The sequence below is a fragment of the Poromitra crassiceps genome, assembly GCF_964638095.1.
Source record: "Poromitra crassiceps genome assembly, chromosome: 14".
Taxonomy (NCBI): Eukaryota; Metazoa; Chordata; class Actinopteri; order Beryciformes; family Melamphaidae; genus Poromitra; species Poromitra crassiceps.
In genome coordinates, this window is record NC_139633.1 from 14,120,875 (window position 1) to 14,139,388 (window position 18,514).

At 43.0% G+C, this 18,514-nt stretch overlaps 1 protein-coding gene across 1 annotated transcript in view; it reads left to right on the plus strand.

The window, feature by feature from the left end:
* Window positions 1-18,514, plus strand: part of smc1b (structural maintenance of chromosomes 1B) — a gene marked incomplete at both ends in the record, with an annotated part of 43,380 nt that overhangs the window by 10,255 nt on the left and 14,611 nt on the right. Inside the window, 12 exons of the mRNA XM_083650622.1 lie at window positions 1,032-1,172; window positions 1,403-1,485; window positions 1,785-1,992; window positions 3,809-3,994; window positions 8,860-9,051; window positions 10,959-11,105; window positions 12,305-12,442; window positions 13,840-13,956; window positions 14,531-14,637; window positions 16,144-16,285; window positions 17,760-17,905; window positions 18,072-18,225. Of these exons, the coding sequence (XP_083506748.1) occupies window positions 1,032-1,172; window positions 1,403-1,485; window positions 1,785-1,992; window positions 3,809-3,994; window positions 8,860-9,051; window positions 10,959-11,105; window positions 12,305-12,442; window positions 13,840-13,956; window positions 14,531-14,637; window positions 16,144-16,285; window positions 17,760-17,905; window positions 18,072-18,225 (1,761 nt within the window). The remainder of the gene's footprint in view (window positions 1-1,031; window positions 1,173-1,402; window positions 1,486-1,784; window positions 1,993-3,808; window positions 3,995-8,859; window positions 9,052-10,958; window positions 11,106-12,304; window positions 12,443-13,839; window positions 13,957-14,530; window positions 14,638-16,143; window positions 16,286-17,759; window positions 17,906-18,071; window positions 18,226-18,514) is intronic.

An 18,514-nucleotide genomic window follows, 5' to 3' on the forward strand; every position in this document is an offset into this window, starting at 1 on the left:
AAAGTTTTACTTACTTACTAATGTAACATTAACATACAAACTTATTGTTGCTATGTGTGGGACCTTAAAGTCGAACTGAACCCGTTCGTCACGTGTTCCGCAGTCTGTTTCAGACTGAAAACATAATTTGTCTGAGATGACAAGTTGAGAGGCGGGTCATAGTATCATGTCGATGATTTGATTTGACAATTCTGTCGACTGGCTTTGGCATTGGTCAATCATGGCGTGTTCCACCCCCAAATCGAGTGGGATTCAGCGTGTTGTCATGCTACGCGAGTGGGATCCGCGGAGTACCAGGCAGCCAGCTACTTCGTGCGGAGCGAGCGGACAATCCGATGCATGGGTGCTGCCCGCCGGCCTGGAATCTCCGAGGGCGACCCCTGACAACCGCAGGCTCTCAAGCGTGCGCCTTTTACGCTATTTCTGTAAATACGATATCCCTGGAATGCGCGTTTTAACGAGCCAGTTACATTTCTTTGCATTCTTAGAGATGATAGTTTTTGGTTTTTGTTCATGTTTCTAACAATTGGCCAAGTTAGTAGTTAGTTTATGGGATAGGAATTCTGCCAGATGACAGGCACTAGGCGCCATCTTCTACTTCATTTGGAAGAGAAAATTATCCTTAAATGAAGATTTGATTGACAGCTGCATGTCCTGATATGATTGGTTGAAATGGGGTAGAAATTTGATAGTACTAGGTGACGTCAGCAAACTGTACTGTACTGTACTGTTATCAATGAAATCTTGAAAAAGGAACTTTTGATGTGAAAAAGTGTGAAAAACTAAAGAAATTAGATTTTTGTGTTTTTTTGGCATACATTATTAAATAGGTGCACTGCATACCCAGGTATTATAAGAAAAGAAAAGTCATTTTTGGGTTCAGCTCGACTTTAAAGATGCAATATGTAACCTTCAGCATGTTTGTGTGTGTGCCTGTGTGTGTTTGTGTGCGTGCGTTGGTGTGCGTGCGTTGGTGTGCGTGTGTTTGTGTGCGTGTGTGTGTTTGTGCGCACGCGTGTGTGTGTGGGCAGCTGGAGCGCTACAATGAGCTGAAGGAGCTGGCCAGGAAGCAGGGTGCTGTCCTCAGCCAGCAGGCTGAAAAGCTGCACTGGGAGGTGATGGCCGACAGCGAGAAGATGGCCTTCTACCAGCGCAAGAAGAAGGACGTGCAGGTACTGTCATAAATACGACAGTACATTACATTACATTACTGTAATGTAATGTAATGTACTGTCATCAGTAAATATGCATTTTTCTTAGTTAATAAGCAAAGAACAGTCACAGGAAGACAAATATGTCAAATAAGTGTAGTCCAGTTTTGACATAAATCTGTGATCAGTAGCCTATAGCCTTAATAAAACCCCACTTTGAACTGACCTAGTCTAATCTGTTGTGGGCATAGGCTAGCATCCAGAACAACCAGAGCCAGCTGGAGGACTTGACTTGCAGAGCAGAGAAACTGGAAGAGTACATCAACATCTGCAAGTAAGACACCTGTTTACACCAACACCTGCAAGTAAGACACCTGTTTACACCAACACCTGCAAGTAAGACACCTGTTTACACCAACACCTGCAAGTAAGACACCTGTTTACCTCATCCACTACCTCTATCCTGCTTGTATGCTGCCCTGCTTTTGGATGTCAAATTACTGGGGCTAAAACAATCCCAGCTGAAATAAAACTCCCGGTCATTTCCCCAGATAGCTAGAATATTGTTGAATACTTCACTGTGTGTGTGTCAGATAGCTAGAATAGTGTTGAATACTTCACTGTGTGTGTCAGGGCGTCCCTTGAGGAGCACCGTCAGCGAGAAGAGAGCCTGAGTGGGGAGGTGAAGCAGGGACACCACCGCAGAGAGGAGGTGAACCAGGAGCTGGGCCAGGTAGTGGAGGAGCTGGGTAACGCCAGCTTGGCCAGCCAGGAAAGCCGACACCAACAACAGCGCAACGAGGTGCTGGGGAGGCTCCGCAAACTTTACCCCGAAACACTGGTGAGAGACAGACTTTACCCTGAAACACTGGTGAGAGACAGACTCTACCCTGAAACACTGGTGAGAGACAGACTTTACCCCGAAACACTGGTGAGAGACAGACTCTACCCTGAAACACTGGTGAGAGACAGACTCTACCCTGAAACACTGGTGAGAGACAGACTTTACCCCGAAACACTGGTGAGAGACAGACTCTACCCTGAAACACTGGTGAGAGACAGACTTTACCCCGAAACACTGGTGAGAGACAGACTCTACCCTGAAACACTGGTGAGAGACAGACTTTACCCCGAAACACTGGTGAGAGACAGACTCTACCCCGAAACACTGGTGAGAGACAGACTTTACCCCGAAACACTGGTGAGAGACAGACTTTACCCTGAAACACTGGTGAGAGACAGACTTTACCCCGAAACACTGGTGAGAGACAGACTTTACCCTGAAACACTGGTGAGAGACAGACTTTACCCCGAAACACTGGTGAGAGACAGACTCTACCCTGAAACACTGGTGAGAAACAGACTTTACCCCGAAACACTGGTGAGAGACAGACTTTACCCTGAAACACTGGTGAGAAACAGACTTTACCCTGAAACACTGGTGAGAGACAGACTTTACCCTGAAACACTGGTGAGAAACAGACTTTACCCTGAAACACTGGTGAGAAACAGACTCTACCCCGAAACATTGGTGAGAGACAGACTTTACCCTGAAACACTGGTGAGAAACAGACTCTACCCCGAAACACTGGTGAGAGACAGATTTTACCCTGAAACACTGGTGAGAGACAGACTTTACCCCAAAACACTGGTGAGAGACAGACTTTACCCCGAAACACTGGTGAGAGACAGACTTTACCCTGAAACACTGGTGAGAGACAGACTTTACCCCGAAACACTGGTGAGAGACAGACTTTACCCTGAAACACTGGTGAGAAACAGACTCTACCCCGAAACACTGGTGAGAGACAGATTTTACCCTGAAACACTGGTGAGAGACAGACTTTACCCCAAAACACTGGTGAGAAACAGACTTTACCCTGAAAGACTGGTGAGAGACAGACTTTACCCTGAAAGACTGGTGAGAGACAGACTTTACCCTGAAACACTGGTGAGAAACAGACTCTACCCCGAAACACTGGTGAGAGACAGATTTTACCCTGAAACACTGGTGAGAAACAGACTTTACCCTGAAAGACTGGTGAGAGACAGACTTTACCCTGAAAGACTGGTGAGAGACAGACTTTACCCTGAAACACTGGTGAGAAACAGACTCTACCCCGAAACATTGGTGAGAGACAGATTTTACCCTGAAACACTGGTGAGAGACAGACTTTACCCCGAAACACTGGTGAGAGACAGACTTGGGCAATGAGGAGGGATACATCTTTGGTAGGGCTGAACAATATATATATATATATATATATATATATATATATATATATATATATATATATATATATATATATATATATATATATATACATATACATATATATATATACACACACACAAATATATATATATATCTTTCTCAATATGATATTTTTCAAACTTTTCTCCAACACAAACAAAATTGAGGGCTGAACAATATTGACAAAAACATTCTAACCAATGAATTATTTGTCAATATTGTGTCCCTATAATTCGGATGTGTTTCACCTCATCATCATCTGTGGATTCTGGAGCTAGTTTTTCAAACATGTCTCCCGTGTTGCCTGTCCCAGTATGGCCGTCTGTTTCAAACATGTCTCCCGTGTTGCCTGTCCCAGTATGGCCGTCTGTTTCAAACATGTCTCCCATGTTGCCTGTCCCAGTATGGCCGTCTGGTGGACCTCTGCAGCCCCATCCATAAGAAGTACCAGCTGGCTGTCACCAAAGTGTTTGGCCGCAACTTGAACGCCATCGTGGTGGCCTCGGAGAAGGTGGCCCGTGAATGTATCCTCTTCTTAAAGGAAGAGCGAGCCGAGCCTGAAACCTTCCTGCCCGTCGACTACCTGGATGTAAGTTAGCATGAATGTTTACAGCTTAGGCTTCTTCCAATAATCCATGCAGTAAAATGTGCTGAAAATCGGGCATCATTTTACTGTACTCGTCTATGCTTGACATCACATTTATGCTTCACACCGCTGTTGTCGTTTTAAAATACAATAGACAGAACTTGCAAATCTGTTTGTTTCTCTCTTGCTCTAACACACACACAGTATACACTCTGTTTGTTTCTCTCTTGCTCTAACACACACACAGTATACACTCTGTTTGTTTCTCTCTTGCTCTAACACACACACAGTATACACTCTGTTTCTCTCTTGCTCTAACACATACACAGTATACACTCTGTTTGTTTCTCTCTTGCTCTAACACACACACAGTATACACTCTGTTTCTCTCTTGCTCTAACACACACACAGTATACACTCTGTTTCTCTCTTGCTCTAACACACATACACAGTATACACTCTGTTTCTCTCTTGCTCTAACACACATACACAGTATACACTCTGTTTCTCTCTTGCTCTAACACACATACACAGTATACACTCTGTTTCTCTCTTGCTCTAACACACATACACAGTATACACTCTGTTTCTCTCTTGCTCTAACACACACACAGTATACACTCTGTTTCTCTCTTGCTCTAACACACACACAGTATACACTCTGTTTCTCTCTTGCTCTAACACACATACACAGTATACACTCTGTTTCTCTCTTGCTCTAACACACATACACAGTATACACTCTGTTTCTCTCTTGCTCTAACACACATACACAGTATACACTCTGTTTCTCTCTTGCTCTAACACACACACAGTATACACTCTGTTTCTCTCTTGCTCTAACACACATACACAGTATACACTCTGTTTCTCTCTTGCTCTAACACACACACAGTATACACTCTGTTTCTCTCTTGCTCTAACACACATACACAGTATACACTCTGTTTCTCTCTTGCTCTAACACACATACACAGTATACACTCTGTTTCTCTCTTGCTCTAACACACACACAGTATACACTCTGTTTCTCTCTTGCTCTAACACATACACAGTATACACTCTGTTTCTCTCTTGCTCTAACACACACACAGTATACACTCTGTTTCTCTCTTGCTCTAACACACACACAGTATACACTCTGTTTCTCTCTTGCTCTAACACACATACACAGTATACACTCTGTTTCTCTCTTGCTCTAACACACACACACAGTATACACTCTGTTTCTCTCTTGCTCTAACACACATACACAGTATACACTCTGTTTCTCTCTTGCTCTAACACACATACACAGTATACACTCTGTTTCTCTCTTGCTCTAACACACATACACAGTATACACTCTGTTTCTCTCTTGCTCTAACACACATACACAGTATACACTCTGTTTCTCTCTTGCTCTAACACATACACAGTATACACTCTGTTTCTCTCTTGCTCTAACACACACACACAGTATACACTCTGTTTCTCTCTTGCTCTAACACACATACACAGTATACACTCTGTTTCTCTCTTGCTCTAACACACACACAGTATACACTCTGTTTCTCTCTTGCTCTAACACACACACACAGTATACACTCTGTTTCTCTCTTGCTCTAACACACATACACAGTATACACTCTGTTTCTCTCTTGCTCTAACACATACACAGTATACACTCTGTTTCTCTCTTGCTCTAACACACACACACAGTATACACTCTGTTTCTCTCTTGCTCTAACACACATACACAGTATACACTCTGTTTCTCTCTTGCTCTAACACACACACACAGTATACACTCTGTTTCTCTCTTGCTCTAACACACATACACAGTATACACTCTGTTTCTCTCTTGCTCTAACACACATACACAGTATACACTCTGTTTCTCTCTTGCTCTAACACACACACACAGTATACACTCTGTTTCTCTCTTGCTCTAACACACACACAGTATACACTCTGTTTCTCTCTTGCTCTAACACACACACAGTATACACTCTGTTTCTCTCTTGCTCTAACACACATACACAGTATACACTCTGTTTCTCTCTTGCTCTAACACACATACACAGTATACACTCTGTTTCTCTCTTGCTCTAACACACATACACAGTATACACTCTGTTTCTCTCTTGCTCTAACACACACACAGTATACACTCTGTTTCTCTCTTGCTCTAACACACATACACAGTATACACTCTGTTTCTCTCTTGCTCTAACACACACACAGTATACACTCTGTTTCTCTCTTGCTCTAACACACATACACAGTATACACTCTGTTTCTCTCTTGCTCTAACACACATACACAGTATACACTCTGTTTCTCTCTTGCTCTAACACACACACAGTATACACTCTGTTTCTCTCTTGCTCTAACACATACACAGTATACACTCTGTTTCTCTCTTGCTCTAACACACACACAGTATACACTCTGTTTCTCTCTTGCTCTAACACACACACAGTATACACTCTGTTTCTCTCTTGCTCTAACACACATACACAGTATACACTCTGTTTCTCTCTTGCTCTAACACACACACACAGTATACACTCTGTTTCTCTCTTGCTCTAACACACATACACAGTATACACTCTGTTTCTCTCTTGCTCTAACACACATACACAGTATACACTCTGTTTCTCTCTTGCTCTAACACACATACACAGTATACACTCTGTTTCTCTCTTGCTCTAACACACATACACAGTATACACTCTGTTTCTCTCTTGCTCTAACACATACACAGTATACACTCTGTTTCTCTCTTGCTCTAACACACACACACAGTATACACTCTGTTTCTCTCTTGCTCTAACACACATACACAGTATACACTCTGTTTCTCTCTTGCTCTAACACACACACAGTATACACTCTGTTTCTCTCTTGCTCTAACACACACACACAGTATACACTCTGTTTCTCTCTTGCTCTAACACACATACACAGTATACACTCTGTTTCTCTCTTGCTCTAACACATACACAGTATACACTCTGTTTCTCTCTTGCTCTAACACACACACACAGTATACACTCTGTTTCTCTCTTGCTCTAACACACATACACAGTATACACTCTGTTTCTCTCTTGCTCTAACACACACACACAGTATACACTCTGTTTCTCTCTTGCTCTAACACACATACACAGTATACACTCTGTTTCTCTCTTGCTCTAACACACATACACAGTATACACTCTGTTTCTCTCTTGCTCTAACACACACACACAGTATACACTCTGTTTCTCTCTTGCTCTAACACACACACAGTATACACTCTGTTTCTCTCTTGCTCTAACACACACACACAGTATACACTCTGTTTCTCTCTTGCTCTAACACACACACAGTATACACTCTGTTTCTCTCTTGCTCTAACACACATACAGAGTATACACTCTTGCACACATGCACGCACACAGACACACACAAATTCAGTATCACTAATTAGGGATGGGACCGATCCAATATCGGTATCGGGTACGATACTGACGTAATTCACGGATCTGATATTGCCGATCCACGTGCCATGTGTGTGTGCCATGGGATCCAGCCACATGGCTCGCGCTGAGCCCAACGTAACATGAGACATGTTACCAACACGCTAGCCTACAGCAGGTTGCTGTAACTCCCACAGTTACCAGCGCGCTAGCCTACAGCAGGCTGCTGTAACTCCCAGTTACCAGCGCGCTAGCCTACAGCAGGCTGCTGTAACTCCCAGTTACCAGTGCGCTAGCCTACAGCAGGTTGCTGTAACTCCCAGTTACCAGTGCGCTAGCCTACAGCAGGTTGCTGTAACTCCCAGTTACCAGCACGCTAGCCTACAGCAGGCTGCTGTAACTCCCAGTTACCAGCACGCTAGCCTACAGCAGGTTGCTGTAACTCCCACAGTTACCAGCGCGCTAGCCTACAGCAGGCTGGTGTAACTCGACAACAACATGTCCGTAGAGTGGAGATACTGTATTTGCTCTTGAAACACCAAAAAGCAAGACAGCAACTTGTAATGACACGAAGGCTAAAGGGATTACTGAGAAGTTGTCCGTGTTGCCGTGTTCTTATCGCTGCGTCTCTCTCTTCCCCTTTCTGATGTGGGCATCAGATGATAGCAGTAACATTATGGTAGAGTTCATTCATCATATCATATAGAGTTCAATCATACATAGCGAGACAGTAAAACTGGTTCTCTCTTGGTGCAATCCTCGGCTCTCTGTACTGCCAACACAGTCTCACAGAAAATTGTAAAATAGCAACGTTTTGGACCAACGTTGCTATGTTACAATTTCGGCTAATTGATTACCAAATACTAATTATGTCTCTTAGTAAGAGGCAGCTACAGGCAGAGGGCCCTTCTCTAAAGCAGCAATGCCTAAATAGTTCAGATTTGATATATAAGTATCCTTCTTTGCCTTGTATATTTGTATGCCTCCCTGGCGATAGCCGAGCCGGAGGCATTATGGTTTCGGGTTGTCCGTCCATCCGTCCATTAACGCGATATCTCAGGAACGCCTTCATGTCATTTCGTCAGATTTGGCTCAAACGTCCACTTGGACTCAAGGATGAACTGATTAGATTTTGGTGGTCAAGTCTGGACAGACTGGATGTCGACTGCTCCCTCGTTGGTGGAGGCATATATCTGCGGTGCGGTCGTTCTAGTAGTGCTTTTTCAAGTTGTATTTTTCTTTCCTTTTTTCTTCAATTGGACAAATTTGTGTCTATACTGTATATTCACGAAATAATTGCTATGGTATCGGCATAATATCGGTATTGGCAGATATCCAAATTCAGGTATCAGAACCGGATGGGAACTGAAGAAATGTGGATGGGTGCATCCCTATCACTAATCACATCCCTACTGTGTCCAGGTGAGTCCTCTGAATGAGCGGCTGAGAGAAGTGCAAGGAGCCAAGATGTTGGTGGATGTGGTGCAGTGTAACTCTTCAACACTTGCCCCCCAGCTGAAGAAGGTGGTGCAGTTTGTCTGTGGCAACACCCTGGTATGTGAGAGCATCAAAGAGGCCCAGAGCGTGGCCTACGATGGGCCGGTCCGCATTAAGGTGAGCCGGCCTTGGTTCGTCGTCGGTGCTGCTGGCACATTGCACACAACACAGGACTGACACACTAGGTGTAGGACTAAACATACAGGACTTCACAGAGTGTAGACATTACATACTGTATGACAGTAGACTAAACATAAACACACTACACTGTCATGAAAAAAGGTACAAAGTTAAAGGATAATTTCGTTTTCTTTTTCCAACCTGGACCCTATTTTCCACACATAATTTTTGCAAATTGGTTGAGTACTCACCGAGATAGCCTTGTTTACAGCTCGAGCAATATCGTCAAACAACTACCAGTGTAACCCAGTCGGGCATTTGTGCACCGTCATTCCACGTTCGCTAAAATTGCTTGTTTTGCCGCTGGGAGACTCAAACTGTCATTATAGTGTTTGGCAACATGGAAACGACTCTATACATGAATATTATTCTCCTGACAGAGAAAATGGGTGTGAACAGGCGAGGAGAGAGGGAGAGAGCGAGAGGAGCAGGGAAGCTCGTGCTGTGTCAACACGGAGGATTTCCACTCTCATCAACAGCGCTGTGCTGGAGACAATTCTGCTCCTTCTCTCTCTCTCTCTCTCTCCCCGCCTCTTCATACGCCAATTTTCTCTGTCCGGCAGTAAACTCTGGAGAATAATATTCATGTATAGAGTCGTTTCCATGTTGCCAAACACTATAATGACAGTTTGAGTCTCCCAGCGGCAAAACAAGCAGTTTTAGCGAACGTGGAATGACGGTGCACAAATGCCCGACTGGGTTACACTGGTAGTTGTTTGACGATATTGCTCGAGCTGTAAACAAGGCTATCTCGGTGAGTACTCAACCAATTTGAAAAAATGATGTCACGATGAGTCCATTCTTGTTCCCAATAAACTATACAGCATGGAGTAAGTGTGCAGGCTCTACCTTTTTTCATTTGTCTGAGCTCTTTTGCTATAGCCTTGCACCTGTATACGTGATGTGCGTATAATTTTTCCCTTTCAACGATGAGTCCCTTAGACACACACAGTGTGGAAAATAGGGTCCAGGTAGAAAAAACCTGAAATGATCCTTTAAGGTACAGCTCTAGCAACAAAAGGTACACCTGTAGAAATGAGAGGAAAGGAGAGAGATTGTGATCTCAGGTTGGCCCTGCATGTCACTGCAGCCATTTATTTCTTAATCTCTAACGATATAGAGCATGTTGTGGGCTAGCTAACATGGCGTGGCTAACTAGCTGATGCAGCGGCAGCTGTGTACTCTCGTGCCCAGACGGGACACGAGACTGAATCAGCGAGGCCAGAACATGGCCACGTTATGGCCTTATAGTCCAACTCCCGAGTCACGTGACTCAGTCCAAACCTGCACTTGTGCTTTTCTGTCCGTTCCCACTAGAGTTCACTAGTGGTCAATTTGCGCCACACACCTCTTTGTTTTGACAGTGTGTGCAGGTATACACCAGTAGCCAAAGAATCTTGGCAGAAAATGGTCATATACTGTAGTTGGTAACAGTAGACTTACAAAGTACAACAACTAGACCTATTTGTATTTAGGAACATCTGTCATTTAGGCATTTTTTTGCTGTTTATCAACCTAGTTGTATTGTGAACATAGACAAAATAGTTTGAGTTTGTAGTCTTACAGTTACAGCTGCTGTTTCATTAGTTGTAATTGTATTAGTAGTTAATAAAAAGGCTATATTGACTACTGCAATATTCATACTGCAAGAGGATAGATGTTTGACACAGGGAAACGTGTCTCAGATAGCTTCCAAAGTCTCCTTCTGCCAAATCCCAGATACTCAATGGCATGATATCATCATCAGAACAAGTAGAGACATTATAATGCCCATAAAACCGTATAGAGCAAGACCTTGGGCAGTACTACCATTACAGATGTTTGATCAGATGTTTTCCCCATAGACGGTGGCTCTGGATGGGACCTTGTTCGCAAAGTCAGGGGTGATTTCTGGAGGCTCCAAGGACCTGCGGACGAAAGCCCGCTGCTGGGATGAGAAGGACATGAAACAGCTGAAGGAACGCAAGGACAAACTGACTGGCGAGTTGCGTGTAAGTCAACATACGTGTCCTAAGTCTGCTTAGGCCCAGCCAACTACATTACCAGCCAACTACATTTGCATGAGAGTGGCACCTCCAAATTATAGTTGTTTATTATTATTATTATGTAAATCATATCATCCCAACTTTCCAAGCCTTAAAAGTACTTGAATCCACTGCCCAACGGCCCAACTTCAACTCACTTCCTGTCATTTTGTCACGTGGGTTTTGCCCATGGTTTTCCACGGACACGCCCACTTAGGAGACTTTCAGCAGGTCTGGGTCTATTGTAGAGCCCGACCGATATGGGATTTTTGAAACCGATACCGATACCGATTTTAGGGAATAAAAAATTACCGATACCGATAATATCAGCCGATATTTTTATTTTATTTTATTTTTGTTTTTATCATCAAATGTTTATCCCCCATTAGTGCTAATCCCCCATTAGTGCTAATTTTTTATTTATTTATCCTGGTTGCTGCTCCACCCTCTGCCGATCTGGGGAGAGCCGAAAACTGGCTCCATGCTTCCACATGGGCAGTTAGCCAGCCGCTTCTTTTCACCTGACAGGGGAAGCTTCACCGGTAGGACATAGCACGTGGGAGGATCACGATATTCCAACGAGTTCCCCTCCCTCCGAACAGGCGCCCTTAACGACCAGAGGAGGCACCACATCAGCAACCCTCAAATATCAAACACTTGACAAAGATATGATTGAGTTGACATGAATTGAAATATGTGATGTAGGCAGGATATTTTACAGCTTATTAATAAACTCAATGCAATGAAACAGTAAACTTAACTGGGAATTTAATAATTATAAATAACTAGAAATACAAAAACACAATAGAACAAATAGTTAAGAAAAAATATCAAATATACACAACATGCTGTCCATGCTATCTATAACTTATATATATATATATATATTTAAAAAAAAAAAAAAAAAAAAAACGGCCGATAATTTTTTTTTTTTTACCGATACCGATATATCAATAATCGCCAATATCGGCCGATAATATCGGCGGGCCGATAATATCGGTCGGGCTCTAGTCTATTGGAGTCACGTGACAATTTAGGAGACTTGCTGCTACCATTTGTTGGAATTGGTGGAGCCTGCGGTGACCCATATATAGTAATATAATATCTATGGTGCTTAATATTTTGCACACTGGAAGCAGTAACATTGTGTTATGATGCCATGACAGGGTCTGATGCAGCTGAGGCAGAAGGAGGCGGAGCTGAACCAGATCAAGGCTCAGGCTGAAGGCTGTCAGACCCGCCTCAAATACGCCAACATCGACCTGGAGAACCTCCGCAAGAAGAACATCTACAACTGCCAGGTGGTAGGACCACACAAACTGGATTCCACATAATGCAGCATATAGCTGAGAAAGTGTTCATTCACTTGGTTCAGGTTCATGTGTGTAAACCAGAACTTCAGGTATCAGACGCAATATCACAATCACTTTCCTCATAAAGTACAATTGGTGTACAGGGGCTGTCGTGGCAACAGAGACATATTGTCCAAACTCACCAGTTTGGCTAGCTGCAAGCACAGCTAGCCAACATAACATGCAGTCAGAACAAACATGAGATCTTCTGCTGAGAGAGGACTGGCATTGGTATGTACAGTAGTGTTTACAAGTACATATGAAAGGATGAAAGGAACACATCCCACACCAGGAAAACCTTTATGAAAAATATTAAAAGTATACCTTGTGCTAAGCACATTTTTAACCCTTGAGACAAATACCCCAATAATAGCTCTTTATTCAGTAGGGGTGGGGGGGGGGAATCGATTCACCTAAGTATCGCGATTTTTAATGTCACGATTTTTTGAATCGATCTTTTATTCCAGAATCGATAATCGCAATTTTTTTTTTTTTTTTTTTTTTTTTTTTTGGTGCCCGCAGTCAGGCCACTCACTGAACAGCAGGCCAGGCGCCGCCTACTGGTTTACTAGTGGTTTTATTACTTTATTAGTTAGTCTGAAGTAATAATTACACTTCAGGGTTAAAGTGGGTGCATCATAGAAAGAAGAGGAAGTCCGCACACTGTTGACGCTCCAGCGACCACAATTTTAATTAAAATTGTGGTCGCTGGAGCGTCAACAGTGTGCGGACTTCCTCTTCTTTCTATGGTGTGTATTTTTGAGTCCAGCACCTGTAAATTTTTACGGAGATGTGCGTGCTTCCCTTTTTGTTTAAAGTGGGTGCATCTCATTGTAAAATTGGACTTCAAACGGCCCAAATCTGGCTTCAAACGGCCCAAATTTCACGCGCGTCGGCCCATATTGGCCTGGCCTGCTTGGTATCTAATGCCCGGCTTGAATTATGATCCCAGTCCGCCCCTGTTTTTAACTATATCGCCCAGCCCTACTCATGATATAATATACAGTCTCTAGTGTATGATTCAACTTTTCCCATGTTCTAATCTAGTGTAAAAAAGCAAACAAACTGAAAAAAGAAAAGAAAAAAATAAACAAAAATCGCAATAAATCGTAATATCGAATCGCAATAATCGTAGAATCGCAATACTTAAGAATCGCAATATAAATCGAATCGGCACCCAAGAATCGTGATAGTATCGAATCGGGAGATAAGTGAATCGCCACAGCCCTATTATTCAGGCCTTTCAGATGTTGTGTTTATGCTCTGTCTTGTCGTGTGTTTGTAAATGTGTGCAGGAAATCTCTCGTGTGGAAAGTGAGTTATTGTCATGTGTTTGTAAATGTGTGCAGGAAATCTCTCGTATGGAAAGTGAGTTAGCAAATGTGGAGTCTCAGGTCCAGATGCAGCTGGAGAGTGTGGAAGTGACGGAGGCCCAGATGAAGAAGATCAGAGACAGGATCGACCAGGTACATCTGTCAGCAATTTCCCCCCACAAGCTATTTAAGCACATTGGTACGGCTTGTAGTAAGGGCTCTCAATCTGGGTTCAATCCCAAGCACAATTCATTTATTTCTTTTGCAATAAATTAGTAGACACAATGATTCTTTTGACAAAATAATGAACTTTTTCCCCAGCCTACAGTGCCTCCATTATCAGTAAAGGTAGGAAATACCTTGGAATCAAATAAATAGTTGGTCACTGGTTTGGTGTCACAGTTAACCATTCTGTGCATGAGCACCTACATCAGGGAGTCACATGTTGGGAGTGAGAGTCACACGTCTTTTTTAGGGTGTCACACGGTCAAACCAGACTGGCCTACAGGGATAACATAAAGGGCATCTATTGAGGGATCCTGGTGACCACAGTGGCTGATGGGCTGGGAATTCATCAATGAAATATGATTTTCCAAATGTAAAAGAACCTCTGGATGAAGGCTGACCTACCCGAGTGGCTTTATTAATGTATGTCTAGTAGCTGCTAGCAATTTCCCAAATGTAATTTGAACACGTCAGCAGTTGTGTTGATGCTCTGTGTGTTCAGATGGAGGATGTGGTGTTTGCTGACTTCTGCGCTGAGATTGGTGTGGACAACATCAGGGAGTATGAGCAGGAGAACCTGAAACAGCAGACAGAGGTGGACAAGAAACGGTACAGAGAATTTGCACCAGTATCTATTAGGGTATCGGAGCCGATACCGGCCTATTTTGCTGTACTCGTACTCGCCCGATACTGACACGGCCGCGTGCCCGATACCACTTTACACCTACGGCATGCGATGTGACATTAACCTCAAAGTAGCAAGCCAGCATCAGGCTCACACAGCTGTTTTAATGCATGCAGAGAAGCTTGGCTGTAGTGTTCACTATAACAGTGTGTTTGTTTGCATCTCTGCCTGGAGTGCTTTGTGAGGAGAAATAAAAAGCTATCAGGTCAGTAATAATCAGCTGATAGGGTTAACTGCACACACACACCACATCGCTCGCCCATTCACTGTCTGACTGCGTTAGCTCTACAATTAGCCGTTAGCCTGCAAGAAGCTAAAACACTTTCTGTTCAATTTAGCAGACAACACGTTGCTACGTGTCCCGTAATCCACACTGCCTTAAAGTTTAACATTTAAAGTGTAACGTAAAAATCTCTGTGAATTTTCACAATGTCACTTCCGGTTTATTGTTTTTGACTTCAAAAATAAAAGCACGATAAAGTTCGGTTTTTACAATAAACATTAAAGTAGTAATCTAACTATGAGACCCCACATAATGCACATAAGAACACGGGAAACCTCTAGTTTAATTTTTGAATTAAAATAGACCAGCAGAACAAATAGAAAGGAGATGCACAGATTAAATGGTTGATTCATAGCATACTAATTTATTTTTTAATGGGAAACCTTATTTTCTTATTTAATGGGAATTTTTTGTTTTATAAGGCATCAAGAGAAGAGATTATCAAGTAGCCTATAGGTGATATCCATTATGTGAAATTTGTGTGGTCTTGTGAAAACTATAGGTACAGTACTTCTGCAGATATATACTAAAGAAAATGACTAAAACCCATAGGGCCCTATCTTCACAAAATCTCTAATATAGCGTTTGCGCTCTTTTAACGCCATGCGCAATGCAAATTGGGGCGAGCACAAGTGCATGCCTGTTATAATTGTACTGGGTATAGGTGTGCCACATGCCAAAGCAGGCGTTTCAGCGCTAAAATGTGGGGATAGATGGCATTATCCTATCGTCAGCAGCTCGCAAATTACGGCTGCTCGATTATGGCAAAAATCATAATCGCGATTATTTTTGACTGATAATAGATCACGATTATTTAACGCGATTACTCATTGACTTTGGCAACATCATGCATTTATTTAACTTGAAAAAATGTGTGTTTTTAATACTGGATGTCTTTGAACTTTAAATATAATTTAAGGGAAAAACAAAGAAATAAAGGTATTATTGTTTTTAGATAGGCTAACTAAAATAAATAATATATAAAAAAAAAATGTTTTATCTCGATTATCTTGTTTTCATAATTGTGGGAATCCAAAATTGTAATTGAGATTAAAATCTGATTAATTGAGCAGCCCTAGCTAAGAGCTTTGAAAACTTTGGCCCTCATGTATTCTCTTGCTATACCCATCTCTCCCACTCCCTCTAGGCTGGAGTTTGAGAGCCAGCGCACCTTGCTGAACACCCAGCTGGAGTACGGACAAGAGGAGCTGGATCAGCAGAAGAAGAAGTTCCAGAAGCTAGAGGAGACTGTGATCAAGGAGGAGAAAGCCATGGCTGAGCAGAAAGAGGTAAACACAGGCTCAGGCTTCCCACGGCTCCTTCAAATCTTTTGTGTTTGTGAATTTCAGGAAGGGAAAAAATCAAGGCCAGGTCCAAGATTAGAAATTGACATCCTTTATATTATTTTACTTAACGTTAGTAAATATTCTACATTCCGGTGTCTGCATGTGTGTCTCCCACTGTCTGTGCATCTTTGTTTCATGTGCCACCTGCCTCAAGAAAGTTGATCTGGATCTCAAACTATCCCATGTTGTTGAGTCCTTGAATTTCAGTGAATTGGGCCTCAAAAGTCCTTGACAAGTCCTTTGATGTTTAAGAAGGTTTGGTAACCCTGTCAAATTCTCAGACAGATGCTCTCATCCAAAATGACTTAGAATGAGTCAGTGACTAGAATGAGTCAGTGACTAGGGTTTCATTTATAATGAGTCAGTGACTCTAGGGTTTCATTTAGAATGAGTCAGTGACTAGGGTTTCATTTAGAATGAGTCAGTGACTAGGGTTTCATTTAGAATGAGTCAGTGACTCTAGGGTTTCATTTAGAATGAGTCAGTGACTAGGGTTTCATTTAGAATGAGTCAGTGACTAGGGTTTCATTTAGAATGAGTCAGTGACTAGGGTTTCATTTAGAATGAGTCAGTGACTGGTTTCATTTAGAATGAGTCAGTGACTAGGGTTTCATTTAGAATGAGTCAGTGACTCTAGGGTTTCATTTAGAATGAGTCAGTGACTAGAATGAGTCAGTGACTATGGTTTCATTTAGAATGAGTCAGTGACTAGGGTTTCATTTAGAATGAGTCAGTGACTCTAGGGTTTCATTTAGAATGAGTCAGTGACTAGGGTTTCATTTAGAATGAGTCAGTGACTAGGGTTTCATTTAGAATGAGTCAGTGACTCTAGGGTTTCATTGGACACTTGGCTTTTGATGAACACACATCAGCTATTGTGGGAATCAAACCTGTGACCTTTCGCTGACCATTAGGGCCCATTCAGATACAATCTGATGCTCGCATTGTCCTCGCCGCGCTCCATTCATAGTCAATGGGGGGAGTCCGTCAGGCTCCTGCAGTGGGCGAGTGACGCAGGGGTATGCGTGAAAAACACACAGAGGTTGTATGGCGAGAGAACTAAACACACAGAGGTCTTATGGCGAGAGGGTTAGGGTTAGAGAACTCAGGGCCATCCACGTTTTGGGGGATGCAGCCCTACATCATGCTCCGCTGGTCAATCTAGACCCCCCCCCCCCCCCCCCCTAGTTTGCTTAGTTTGTCAATGAAAGCTGCCTACCTCAGCACTCATCTTTTCCTGGTTCGCTCGTACACATGCTGGTTTTGAAGGGGAGAAGGCAGAAAGGGGGGGTGAAGTGAGATCCGCCCAGCCCAGACGTACTACAGCCGGACTACAATACGTCTCGACGGATTGTATGTGAATTCGGCCTTAGGCCATGCAAGCCTTTTTCAGCCTGATGTTTGCACTCCCTCCCAGGAGGAGGAGAAGCTGCTGCTGCTGGTGGAGGAGATTCAGGACAAAATTCTTGAGCTGAAGAACCAACTGCTGTTGAAGAAGAGCCAGGTGGGCCAAGCCAAGGCTGAGCTGGAACAGAAGACCCAGAGCCTCCAGGAGACCAACAAGTACTAGTAGCAGTGTCTTGCTTCTGTGATTCAATGTATTTGTTCAAAGACGATGTTGGAGTGGGACATAACACAGACTGTTCAAAGTGGCCAAAATACAGGCAATGAATGCTTTGAAAGTAGAGAATTTTGAGATGGTAAAGTGTTTTCTCTCTGTCTCTTCTAGAGAGTTGGTGAAGCAGCAGAAGGAGGTGATCTCTGTGGAGACAGCCTTGGAGCAGAAAAGGATGGCCAGACACAACTTGCTGCTCGACTGCAAGATCCAGAATATGCCTATCACTCTGCAGTCAGGGAGCCTGGATGAGATCAGTCAGGTGCAGGTAGGCCATACTGTAGGCATGTGTTTTGAGAAGTGACTGTCCTTTGTCTCCACTGAATTAATTCAGGTCAAACATCAAAGTCTGGAAAAAGCATAGAATTTTGAGATGGTGATTGTGTAGGAAGCCGGTATCTAGTGCTGCACGATTTGGGGTAAAGGTGCGATTTGCGATTATGGTGGACAATATTCCGATTTGTGATTGTGATATAATAAACAAATGGTATCTAGGGATGTGCCGGCATGAGTTTTTGACGGTATGATAACCTTGGACAAAAATACCACGGTTTCAC